At 44.0% G+C, this 13,899-nt stretch overlaps 1 protein-coding gene across 1 annotated transcript in view; it reads left to right on the top strand.

Moving 5' to 3' along the window:
• LOC129731556 (uncharacterized) overlaps nt 1–6,309 on the top strand; it is a 70,769-nt gene extending 64,460 nt beyond the window's left edge. The window contains exons 2-5 of the mRNA XM_055691648.1: nt 571–2,356; nt 2,415–5,349; nt 5,414–5,559; nt 5,621–6,309. Coding sequence (XP_055547623.1) covers nt 571–2,356; nt 2,415–5,349; nt 5,414–5,559; nt 5,621–5,962 — 5,209 coding nt within the window. The 3' untranslated portion in view covers nt 5,963–6,309. The remainder of the gene's footprint in view (nt 1–570; nt 2,357–2,414; nt 5,350–5,413; nt 5,560–5,620) is intronic.
• The last annotated feature ends 7,590 nt before the right edge of the window (nt 6,310–13,899 follow it).

The raw sequence follows: 13,899 nt of genomic DNA, 5'->3' as shown, positions 1-13,899 counted from the left end.
CACTATACCTTTAAGATTGGAACGATCATTACTAATTAAAAGAAAGTGTGAAAACCACGGCGTTTTTCGTTCGTTCGGCCGCTTTCTAGTTTTCGCAATTGCAAACAGTGCAAAACCATTGTTTTAAATCCTCTTCCTCTGATGGGATAGAAATAGTTGACCCAGCAGAGGCAATGGACATTCTTCACGTGTCTCGGTCCGGTATTTAGGCTCATTACGACGGAACCGTGTGAGGTTGTTGCATTGCAGTACCTTTGTACTCTTTTGTCTTTCGCATGTACGCTTTAATTTGCTAATCGGTGAGGAAACTTTATCACACCCGCTTTCAGACTTTTCCTATCGTCTCCGGTTGCACATATATGAGACTGTGGAAACAATAGTTCAAGGTGGAATCTGACCAAGTAACCCACGATTGTCGGTCGGTTGCAGTTTAGTTTAGAGCAACTTTCTTTTAAATGTTTTTTTTCTGCTTTTAGATTTAACAAGTGTGGGAAGAACAGATCTAGTAGGCGTAGCTAAACGATTAGTAGAAATGTCATCCCTAGAATGTACTTTGTTTTATTTTTCCAGGGACTCAAACTTCCACCGACGACGCGAAAGTGCGCCCCCGGTTAGTAAAAACATAACGTTTAACGGAGCCAGTGCTACTCGCGACGACGGGTACCTCGAGAAGCTACACAAATTCAATGAATGGCGCGCAAGGCAGCGGCTCGAACGAATCAGTGAAGGCTGCACGCTGTCCTCGCCAGATCGCAGAATTCCTAGTGTCATTGAGGAGGAAAAAGTTACAGACGGCGGCGAAATTAGTGATTTCAGTTCCGACGTGGAATTGACTAGCGATGAGCGCAAAGTGTTGAATAAAAAGCTGGATATACCGAAGAGCCCAAGATATACTAGACATCGGCAAGAGGTTGGTGTTCCCAAAAAACCCAAACGATCGGTTGAGTTCTACAGGAACATCAACAGAATACCAGAAAATGGTGAAAGCAGCCTGAACAACGAGAAAAACAACAACAGCGCCGAAAGATATTCGCTGCCAGCTGTTATGCCGTCCGGAGTTCCCAGCAGGATCAAGATAAATCATTCCAAACCTTTCAACAACACAATTTACGAGAACGAGTGCGAAGAATTCGAGCAGATGCACGTCCATGACAGCCTTGGAGAAACCTGCACCGTCCAAAGTCCACCCAGTAAGTTCTTCAAAGAGAACTGCAGCCCCTACTCTAACACTAGCATCGCCTGCACCACTAAGACGACGATCGTAGACAGCACACCAAAGAAGGAAGTAAACCTTCTGCAAAAAGCCGCCCGCTCCCGTCGATACAAAGAAAAACCAGCACCTCCACCACCCATAATGCAGCAAGCCGAACCAACGCAGCAAAAGAAGCACAATCGTACCTTCGAAAGTGGCTCGGATTCGCCCTTCACGGGCTCCTATCGGAAGTACGACATCAACTCATCTTCCATCTACGACGAGCACGTTATTTCGTCCCGTGCCTATCGAGGAGAAATGAAACCCCAAAACTACAGCCTCAGAAGCCCCACCACCAAAGAAAAACGTAAATCACCGTCCTATCAAACGGTGATCAACAAACATGGAGACCTGGTAGATTATGCGCTGCCCTTCAGTGACACAACCGACACTCATTCGGAGCTGAATTCCACTAAACATGATGAACTGATCAATGACACCATTGCGTGCAATATCGTCAACGAAAACTTCCAATTTTTGAACAGTGACATTCATCCTTCCACGGTTATAATTGACGACAGTACGAGCATGATCACGGAACCGATCAGTGTGCTCAAAGAACGTGCCCCGAAGATTGTTACCGACCTGGACCGATCCAATCAGAGTACGATCAAAGGTGAAACGGTTCAGCTGGACGAAGTTGATCTGGTGATTCACGAACCGCAGGATATTCTACTGGAGCTGGACTCGCTGGAGCGATGGAGCAAAAGCATTCAGATATCGGACGACTTTTTGCAGAACCAATTCGCGGAGAAAAATTTGGTGGAGTATTTCCAGCGTGCTTCAAGCCAATTTTTAATTTGCTGGCCCAAAGAAGTACACTATCGGGTTGGAGCGTTGCGAAGCGCCTTTGTTGCACCGTTGGAATTCTCCTGTGGGCTCTTTCGGAAAGTGCCTGTCACGTTGCGGAAGTACTCACTGAATGTGGAACGTAATCTTTACTTTGCGGAACAAGCCTGTAAGAGGGATTTTGAACTTCTTAGTCAGATCAAGCACCATGGAATCGCTTCCCTAATGGCGGTCTGTCACGATGTCGGGTTAAATCAGGCAACCCTAATCTTAGAACCGTTTGATTTTACTCTGTTTGATTACATGCATAAGATGGTGAGTTGTTTTGTATGTTATTTGATGGATCGCTGTTGATGTCTGTTTTTCTTTCCAGAACAAACGTTTATCTCTCCTGCATGCTATTACCGTTGTCCAGCAGATTTCGCTGGCAGTTTCGTATCTCCAGGAGTGCGGTTACATCCATTCGAACATCTCCAGCGGTTGCATCCTAATGCGCAAATATCCGTACACTGTCAAATTAACTTCCTTCGAGCTGACGACAGAGATGTCGGATTCGATTCGGAAGGAAATCGAAGAGCGGTACGGTAGTACATCGTCTTCTCGCAACTCCATGACCTCTTCGCAGCAGGAAGAGCTGAAAAAGATCACCACTTATTCACGTTTGATAAAAAATGACGAACAATTCTTGCGCGATAAATATCGCAAACGGTCCAAGGAAGTATCCGAGAGCCGTAAAAGACCGACCGGAGGTCTAGCGGAGGAGAACGGTGCGTATGATCGTCAGGCTGGACGTTACTTACCCTACTGTAAGGAGTACAGGGAGAAGTTTTCCCTTTTCTACTACGTCGCTCCGGAGTTGCTAATCCCAAAGTGTAACTTTGTCTTCCCCTCCAAAAGCACCGATGTGTATTCACTTACGCTTCTGCTGTGGGAGATCCTGAATGGTTACATCCCATTTGTGGTGTACAGTCGGCAGGAATTAGAGAAGCTTCACGGTTCAACCAGTTTGCATTTACCAAAGTTTGAGAAAGAGCGATGCGATTTCTTCCGACAGATTTTCGACAAAGGTTTGACAAATCTCAGCGGCCGGAAACTGAGTGTGGCCGATATTCTAGATACCATGGAATGTCTACTGATCGAGCAAGGACAGGACAAGGCCGAACGAGTGAATGGTTTTGCCGAAGACTACGAAGAGCAGTCCAATACGCTGGAAATTAGAAAAAAGAACGAAATAAATGACATTCGAAAGCAAAACGCTTCAGAGAAGACGGAGAAAACTTACTTTCAAACTACTACCGCAAATGCGGAACTTATAACTCCCAAGCGCTCGAAGCAGCAACCCAAGAAACCAGCTCGTAAGATAAACAAGACGTCAGTACAGAAAGAGCAGCAGGAAAATGAACCGAAGAACAAGAAATCACCTTTTGGCTCGAGCTTGGCCATCTACCAATCCATATTCGACTTTAACAACAAATTTCTATCGCCGCGTTCATCGAAACAGATCATCTACGAAAGAACGAGTACAGTTAAAAAGCACAAAAAGTCCTCACGGGCAAACCAACACGCTGCCAAGGAACTGTTTGAACCAACTAAAATAGGTGAAGGAGATTTCGGAAGCTTCTACCAATTGAGCAGTGAAGAATGTAAAAGTAATCTTGCAAATAACAATCCGAATGTGTTATCCAAAGCTTCTCTGAAAACCAGAGAGATTTATGATAAGGAGAGTCCCGCTAAGATCAATCTGAACAGTGAGAAGTCCAAATTTCTGCGAGAAATAATTATGGACCAGGAGCCAGACTGCGATCGCAGTAATCAAATCCAACAAATGGACACTTCGAAATCGTGTGACAGCTCCCCCGGCACCAAGCGCAAAAGTTACTCATCAAAGCTCTCAAACTCATTATCCTTCAACTTCACCCTACCTGACACTCCCATTGCTAGAAAGAACAAGATTCGAAAGCACGCCTGGCTTTCCGATCAGAAGTTGGTGATTTCGGATGAAAACACCTCTACGCCAGTCACGCCCCGGGGGCGCAGATCTTGTTCGTTGTTCAATGATCTTGGTTCACAAACAAACCGCGACGGTCGATCCCAAGGGGAACTCTACACCCAGCAGAATCTGAATATTTCCTCCTCAATGCAGGAAATTAAACCCAAGAAAATTAACATCAGTGTAAACATCATTCGAACACCGGACATGGGAGAAAAACTGAAAGCACACAGCCAGGAGTTCAACAAAACGACAGCTGCAATCGTGGACATAGGCATCGAAGAACCGGCAGCTCCCGAGCCCACCCAAAAAGCCGAATCCGCAGAGAACGTGTTCGAAGAGACACTCTGGAAAAAAGAGAAACAAATTTGCGAACGTACAAAGCTCCACCATTCGGCCGATAATATCGACGAACCGGATTCGGAGCACGTAGCTTCGGTTCGCGAAATGGTACGTAAGATCGAAACCACATTCGAAAACACTGGCTTCGACTACAGCCCAAACAGGAAACAGGAAAGTTCCAAAAAACAACCGCCCGAAGATAGGCAATGTTGCGAGGAGTCGGTTGTTGTGGCGGAAAATTTACTCATTCCAACAAAAGTTCTGGAACTTGAGAAAACAATCGAACAGGATCCGGTGGAAAACGAACCAAAGCGAGCGGTAACTCGGCTAGATGTTGTACTCACTAACAATACACTCAAGAAAAAGGAACAACTACTGCAGCAACAAAATTCACCAGCTTTTCCCGAATCAGCGGTATTCAGTCCAAACTCGCAGCTCTTTTTGCGTCGTAAAGGTAGTAATGCCTCCGGAAGCCTCATTCAACGCACGGTCTACCGCGAAAGCATTCTCTCCAGTGCGGATCTACCGGGGCTGGACAATGTGAGCCCTTCTCAGGGCTCCACGGGCTCTCCATTGCCACCGGGAAGTACTCGCAAGAAAAAACTAACAACTAGGGTAACGGTAAACATGCGAAAAATCTCTCGCCGTGCGTCGGACATCGGAACCAGTCCGGCCACTTCGCGACCCAGTTCAATCAATCTAGATGACGACACTCCATCGTCTGGTTACATCACACCAGCGAACGGTTCGGTACCGGTTCGGCATTCGTGTGGCAACGATCTGCTCAAAGTGTTGGCTAAATTGCGCCCTATACAACAAGCCAACGCGGAAGGGGACAGTTCCAGTTCCGCAAATCAAGACGATCGTCGACTAGTTCGTACCCCAGTGAAGGCACCTTTAGGTGCCGGCCGAACTGAAAAGCTGGTTTGCTGCAATTGCGGGACCGCGAACATGGTGCCTGCTGATAGCCCTAATGGTAACCGAATTTCAAAAAATCATTCTTTTGAAATACTAATTTTTGTTATTAATTTAATTACTAGTACCACCCGGAAGCCGCATCGGAATGTCAGCCGCATTCAGTGAGTTGAACTTTCCACGTGAAAGCCTGGCTTCCATGTTTGACGAAAACCTTGGATTTGTACCACCCGGAACCCCATCATCACGGCAAGCTCTCTCGGCAACACCCGTTCGTAGTCATTTGCGATCAAAGGTCCGTTCACAGCTAATTAATGTTTTTTTTCTCACAGATTGCAAAATCAACAGAGGATCTGTACATCGACGATGACTTCTACCAGGGGCTTGACCTGGCCGCCAACATGGAGCTGGTGGAGTTCGTCGACGATGGGCACTACCTGGACGAGTACGGGTATGATATTTACACGACGGAAGAGATTTACGATACGGGCTGCGAGGGGAAATGCGACGGACAAAGCGGGCAACCTGCCGAAGGTTGCGAAGAGGAGGAACAATTTTTAACCAAATGTGCCGATCTAAATCCATCCTGCTCGGACGTTATCGGATCGGTGTTTTCACCGGGGGGTTCCGAAAGGCAGTTTGACGACGACGTCCAACAGGACCAAAATGAGTGAAATTTTACGTGATGATTAAGGGATAGACACTTTTTCGATGTTTTTTTCTCCAAATATTTCTACAATGTTATAAGGATGTATTTTCGAAGCAGAATTTATTCCACTAGATTAAACTATCTATATTGTTGAAGTTATATGAGCAATCGAATAACATGAATAGTATTTATTGAGGTGCAACAGTATTTGGATACGTTCGGCCACACGGAAGCTGAAGATACAATCTAAACAAAGGATTTAGTGATACATATATTATATAAACACACTTACTAGACAGCGTCACAAGATGTCCCTTATCAAATACCAAATAGTTGAGCGATATTCTACGTATTTATTACAAAATAAATGAAATATTACAGTAATCTGTTTCTATTTTCTAGAATGAAAAGAAATTGTCCAATTAAGCTTTGCACCACTCAATTAAAATCCAAGCATTCGAAGAACACGAGAGATAAGAAACAACCGTCTCACAGAAGAATATGATGGCAAAAAGAAGGGAAGGAACTGATTCTCCAATCATCTTTTCCGACTCTATTCTTTATTCTCCGAGTGTATATTCTCTCGGCTACTACTGAAAATCTAGACCTAGCGATATCCTCGGCGAAGAACCAATGAAAACAATGGATTCGTTGGAATATCAATAAAACCTGTTCAATCCCGTGCTCATTTCAGTCCGCAACATTTACGCCTATCTGGCAAACAACACTTCTCACTACACCTAAGCTCCAAAAACCAGTCATAGTCGTCATAGCGGAGGTTATCCTCCCTGAGGACAACATCGGATCATTCCGAGTTCAACCATTGTCAGCAACGGACGTGCGATAGATCGACTGCGATACTGTTTCCCTGCATAGTTTAGAGTAGTGAGGGGCAAAACTACGCACGGGGTAAAAGTACGCATTGGCCTTTTCGAAGCATACGAGCAAAATAAACTGGCAACATTGTATGAACTTGCAGTATTATAACTACAGTTAGTCACACATGTAAACACATAAGATTCCGTTTAAATAGGGCGAAGCTATGAGAAAAGTTGTGTTTTGATCTAATTTTCTTAGTTTTGGGAACTATGATTGACCTATTCGGAAACTACAGAAACTCGAAAACAACAGAGCCCAAAAAACTCTTGTATAATTGTGGTTTGTAGGATGAATTTGTTTTGTCGGAAATATTTTGATGTTTGTCATAAAACTCAAACCAGTTGAAAAACTCATTGTGGGGCAAAAGTACTTTAGGCTATTTTGCAGAAACCGTAAATCGCCATCTCGAATTTTAAAATGGCATTTAAAGACAATTTCTGGCCCCTGAGCGTCATTCTGGTTTGAGAAACACCCATATTGGGTGTTGTTTGATCATTTTCGGCTGTTTTCAAGAAACCGGATGTCACCATCTTAGAATTCAAAATGGTGTCTGTGGTCGATTCTAGCTCCTGTGTATCATTCTGGTTCCAACGATACTCATATTGTCTGGAAATCAGTCATTTTTGGCCGTTTTTTAGAAACCGGAAGTTGCCATCTAACAATTCATAATGGTGTCTGAGGTCAATTTTCAGCGCCTTGCATCATTCTGGTTCCAGAGATACTCATATTGGGTGGTATTTGGTCACATGAGGCTGTTTTTGGGAAACCGAAAGTTGTCATCTTGGACTTCAAAATGTCATGTGAAATTAATTTCTGACCTCCGGGTGTCATTCTGGCTCCGGAAACATTCATATTGAAGGGTATTTGGTCTCTTTCGGCTGTTTGCCAGCCACTGGAAGTAGCAATCTTTGAATTCAAAATGGTGTTTGTGATCGATTTTTAGCTTCTGTGCATCATTTGGTTGCGGAGATACTCATATTGGATGGAAATCGGCCATTTTTGGTTGTTTTCCAGACACCGGAAATCACCATCTTACAATTCAAAATGTTGTCTGAGGTTGATTTGTGGCTTCAGTGCATCATAACAGTTCCAGAAATAGCCATTTGAGTGGCATTTGCCGCTCTTTTTTAGAAACCAGAAGTCGCCATCTTGGATTTCAAAATGGCATTAGAAGACAATTTCTGGCCTCCGAGCGTCATTCTGGTTAAAGAAACACTCATATTGGATGGTATTTGGTCAATTTCGGCTGTTTTCCAGACACCGGAAGTCGCCATCTTACAATAGACGTTTCCCGTCGGACCTTACCCCCTATTTTTATATTTTGTCTTCGAAGTACTTTGCGTTCAAAGATTAATAGCGCTAAAATCAATTTTTCTCCATGAGTATTAAATTTGCTATTATTTTTTGAAAAGTTGAAAATGCATGAATGTTGAATATTTTTTTCACCTTGCATGAATGTTGAGTTTGGAAATTTACGTTCTTGCAGCACTGCAAAATTTTATTCACCCCAATCTTTTGGCAACATTGTTATTTTTGACATGTTCTTGGTACTGGAATTGTTGACAAAACCAAGCATCGTTTTATTTACTGTGAAAAAACTTCTGCACGCAAATTCAAATTACACATTACCTGACAAAATTCTTTCGGAACTGCACCGAAAAAGTCTCTCCGGAGGTATCCAGCTTCCGTTCAGAAAGACCGATTCGTTGCTGCTGCGACTGTATTTCCTCTTTTCAGAAAATGTTTCAGAAATAGTGAACAACTATCCTTGAATTTCTTCAGCTCAAAACTAGGACGAATTTAATGAAAACCTCGAGACACTAAATCTTCTCCACCAGTAGAATTCCCAATATAATTTGCCTCGCCAACCAAAGCGTAACTTTGTCGTTTTCCATAAACTATCATTCTATTTATCACCTTCTGAACTGATAACACTAAATCCACCTTCGACAATCAAATGTGCAAGTAGATTCCTTACCTTTGCTTGCTTCAATGCATGTATGCTCTTCAACCGATCGGCGATCATAACAAACACAAATCTTTTGCGAAAACGCACTATAATCTGGATTGTAACCCTTTCGGACAAACAGTAAATTATGACCGTGACCGTCACTCGCTGATTTTTGATGACCAATCCGAGAATCCTATCTAACACCCTTCTGCCCTTCTGTGAAGTAACATTTTACTCACTAATGTACCTTCTTACGTCTATAATAGCCAAATTGAACAAACGTAAGTGTGATATAAAACCATTCAGTGAAAAAACGAACTTCTGAAATTATGTTCGCCGTTAAATGCTTCTGCCTTAGTTTTCTCCGGTTGCATAAGCATTCACAGTTCTTGCTTCGAACCTCTGGAACGAGCCTGATCCTGGAATTCAAGCCTTTTCAGCCACTATCGAGTAATTATGGATGACCGATACAATATCTAATTAGAGTACATGCAGAGGAAGTATATCGGTACTGGACACGAACAAGTATGGAAAGCTCAAAATCATCGCTATCCTTCGTTTGCTAGTTAAGTTGGCCGCTGCGATATGCTAAGCTATTTTGCCGGTAGGTAAGCACATGTTCCGCTGCTGGGCCAAGATATTACGGACTGGCATATTGGGTTGTCTCCCTCGGGACCTGAGAGTATCGTGCGGGTCTAGTTGCTGTTTCCGGATCCGGGGTCTTAACGTGTTCTTGTCGTTTGATTGGATGTAGGCGGAAGGGACTAGGATTAAACTGGGGCGTGGATGGATTTCAGGAAAACGTATATAAGGGACATGTAGGATAGGTCACGGCTCGCCAAGACATCACGAACAGGAACAGCCGGCTGCCTACCTTCGGCCTGCAGGGAAGCTATTAATCTAGACCTGGCGTCACGGTGTACAGGGCATGACCAAACAACGTGCTCTATGTCGTGATAACCTTCACCACAGGCACAGATACCACTTTCCCCGAGCCCAACACGACGGAGATGCGCGTCAAATCTATAGTGATTGGACATAAGCCGGGACATCACGTAAATGAAATCCCGACCTACATCCAACCCCTTGAACCACGGGTTCGTCGACACCTTGGGGATTATGGAATGTAACCACCTTCCCAGTTCCCCTCTGGTCCAAGCATTTTGCCAACTGATGATCGTATTCTGACGTACAAATGAGAAAAATTCATTAAAGGCAATTGGTCTTTCATAAATTCCACCGTTTGTTGCGCCCACCTTAGCCAAAGAGTCCGCTTTCTCATTGCCCGGTATCGAGCAGTGAGAAGGGACCCACGCTAAGGTAATCTGAGTAGATTTTTCGGATAAAGCACTCAGATGTTCCCGTATTTTCCCCAGGAAATACGGAGAGTGCTTAACATCTTTCATCGATCGGAGAGCCTCAATGGAACTGAGACTGTCCGTAAAGATGAAATAATGGTCCGTGGGCATTTTTTCGATAATCCCTAGGGTGTACTGAATTGCAGCTAATTCTGCGACGTAAACAGAAGCAGGATTATCGAGCTTATGGGAGACGGTTAAATTGTTATTGAAGATACCGAAGCCAGTGGACCCATCAAGAAGTGATCCGTCAGTGTAGTACATATTGTCGCAGTTGATGTTTCGATATTTATTGGAAAAAATTTTAGGGATCTGCTGCACGCGTAAATGATCCGGGATTCCACGAGTTTCTTCTATCATGGATGTATCGAAAAACACAGTAGAGTCAGAAGTATTTGATAAGTCGACACGATTTGGAATATTCGAAGAAGGGTTAATATTATGGGACATGTGATTGAAATACAATGTCATAAAACGGGTTTGAGAATTAAGTTCGATTAACCTTTCAAAATTTTCAATCACAGGACGGTTCAAGCCCTCACATTTGATAAGAATGCGAGAAGACAGGCTCCAGAAGCGGTTTTTCAATGGTAGTACTCCAGCTAAGATCTCCAAACTCATCGTATGGGTCGACTGCATGCAACCCAAGGCGATACCAGTTTGATCAAATGTGTGTTTGCTGCGGAGCGGAAGCAGAAACACCCGTACTCAATGACAGACAATATCGTTGTTTGGTGAAGCCTTATAAGGTCTCCTGGGTGGGCTCCCCACCATTGTCCGGTTATTGTACGAAGAAAATTCACTCTTTGTTGACATTTTTTCATCAGATACCTAACGTGACAACCCCAGGTGCCCTTAGAGTCGAACCAGACACCAAGATATTTGTGTACCAAAACCTGAGAAATCGTTTTACCCATTAATTGTGTTTGAAGCTGAGCAGGTTCATGCTTCCTAGAAAAAACTACTATCTCAGTCTTCTCCGGAGAGAATTCGATACCTAGCTGTAAAGCCCAAGCAGACAAATTGTCCAAGGTATCTTGCAATGGTCCTTGCAAATCGGCAGCTTTGGCTCCTGTAACAGAGATTACACTGTCGTCTGCAAGTTGTCTTATCGTGCATGAATTTGCCAGACATTCGTCGATGTCATTTACATAAAAGTTGTAAAGAAGGGGGCTTAAACATGAGCCCTGGGGAAGACCCATGTAGCTAATGCGAAAAGTTGCCAAATCGCCGTGCGTAAAATGCATGTGCTTTTCGGACAACAAATTGTGCAAAAAATTGTTCAAAATTGGAGAAAGTCCTTGTCGGTGAAGTTTACCCGAAAGAATGTCAATAGAAACGGAATCAAAAGCCCCCTTAATGTCCAAGAACGCAGACGCTATTTGTTCTTTGCGAGCATACGCCAGCTGAATATCTGTTGAAAGCAACGCAAGACAATCATTCGTCCCTTTGGCACGGCGGAAGCCAAATTGAGTATCTGATAGTAGACCATTTGATTCGACCCAGTGGTCTAAACGACGGAGTATCATTTTTTCCATCAATTTCCGGATACAGGATAGCATTGCAATCGGCCTATAAGAGTTGTGATCAGAAGCTGGTTTCCCTGGTTTTTGGATGGCGATCACCTTCACTTGCCTCCAATCCTGCGGTACAATGTTTTGCTCCAGGAACTTATTGAACAAGTTCAACAAGCACCTCTTGGCATTGCCGGGTAGATTCTTCAACAAGTTGAATTTGATTCTATCTAACCCAGGCGCGTTATTGTTACAGGACAGGAGGGCAACTGAAAATTCTGCCATCGTAAAAGGTGATTCTATCGCGTCGTGGCCCGGAGACGCATCGCGAACAATGTTTTGCTCAGGAACAGAGTCCGGTCATACTTTCCTGGCAAAGTCAAATATCCACCGACTTGAAGACTCCTCGCTTTCGTTGACCGTTACGCGATTCCGCATTCTTCGGGCTGTGTTCCAAAGAGTGCTCATCGATGTCTCCCTCGACGTCTCGTTCACGAACCGACGCCAATATCCGCGTTTCTTTGCTTTAGCCAGGCTTTTAAGCTTGGTATTAAGCTCCGAATACCGTATATAGTCGTCGGGTATAGCTCCCTTCTGGAAGGCCAAAAACGCGTCGGATCTTTGCGTGTAGACATCGGAGCACTCTTTGTCCCACCACGGAGTTGGAGGCCGCTCTTTGATCGTTACGCCGGGATATTTCTTCGTTTGGGCTTGCAACGCGGCGTCGAGAATTAAGCCCGCGAGGAGGTTGTATTCTTCAAGTGGTGGGTGATGTTGAATCGACTCGACCGCTTTTGAAATCATTTCCTCGAATAACTTCCAATCGACATTCCGTGTGAGGTCATACGGAATGTCAATTGGTCGCATGCGAGTTGAACCGTTAGTATTTGAAATAAGAATAGGCAGATGGTCGCTACCGTGAGGATCGAGGATTACCTTCCATGTGCAATCCAACCGTAGCGACGTCGAACATAAGGATAGATCCAAAGCGCTTGGGCGCGCTGGAGGTTTCGGGATACGTGTCATTTCACCGTTGTTCAAAATAGTCATGTCGAAGTCATCGCAAAGGTTATAGATTAAAGAGGAGCGGTTATCATTGTAGGGGGAACCCCAAGCCACACCATGAGAGTTGAAGTCTCCCAAAATCAAACGTGGCGAGGGAAGAAGTTCTATTAAATCAAAGAGCAACCGTTGCCCAACCTGTGCTCTGGGAGGAATATATATTGAGGCAATACAAAGCTCTTTACCTTGTATTGTCATTTGACATGCGACAACTTCGATGCCTGGAAACGAGGGGAGGTTAATACGATAGAAAGAATAGCACTTTTTAATCCCTAGAAGTAGTCCTCCATATGGGGTGTCTCGATCAAGGCGAATAATATTAAAATCATGGAAGTTGAGATCAATATTTGAAGTAAGCCAAGTTTCACAAAGGGAAAATGCATCGCATTTGTTTCTATTTATTAAAACTTTAAATGAACCCATTTTTGGTAAAATACTTCTACAATTCCACTGTAAGACAGAGATAGAATCCTTCGTATACGCAGATGAATTAGGCATCGAAGGATACAATCGCTGCAAGGAGGGGCCATTGGGCAGTCAACTGCTTCAAAAATGATCTAACTGTTTTGCGAGGAATGCTGTAAGAAAAATTTTAATTGGATCGGGTACATTGAAAGTTTCAAAAATCCAGTCCACAATGTCAGAAAATTTCACTAATCCAGAGAAACATCATCAACTGGGAGTGCAAAAGGAACAACTGGGGTTTTAGATGTTCCTGGCAGTGCTGGGAACTCCTTCTGGGACTTTAAATTTGCAAGCCCAGGAGGAGTTTGCTTCGGTTTTTCCGCAGCACTGTTTGGTTTGTTTGTAACTTTTATTTCACTTTGGGAAATCTTAGGACCTTTTCAGGGAAGTTTAGGAGAGAAAATATTTTTCCTCTTTCTAGACGCCCCAGGATTGGCATAAGTAGTTCCCGCTGGTGAATCGTCAGAATCGGTTTCATCAGAGGACAACAGATCAAAGGGGTTCGATGTTATGGTAGAAGTGGTCACGGTCTTCTTCAGCATCTCAGCGTAAGATCCTTTGAACGCTCCTTAAGTGACCGCTTGATTTTATCTCTGCGCTGCATGTACACCGGGCATGTGGAGAGCTCATGCTGATTTTCCCCGCAGTGAATACATTTTTCAGCATTTACACTGCAAGAATCGTCCGCATGAGTTTCTCCACACTTGCTACATCGTGCCTTATTGCAGCAGTA

This window comes from Wyeomyia smithii, chromosome 3, assembly GCF_029784165.1.
Source record: "Wyeomyia smithii strain HCP4-BCI-WySm-NY-G18 chromosome 3, ASM2978416v1, whole genome shotgun sequence".
Lineage (NCBI taxonomy): Eukaryota > Metazoa > Arthropoda > Insecta > Diptera > Culicidae > Wyeomyia > Wyeomyia smithii.
Note: the sequence above shows the minus strand (reverse complement) of the source record. Positions and strands in the feature narration are given on the sequence as shown.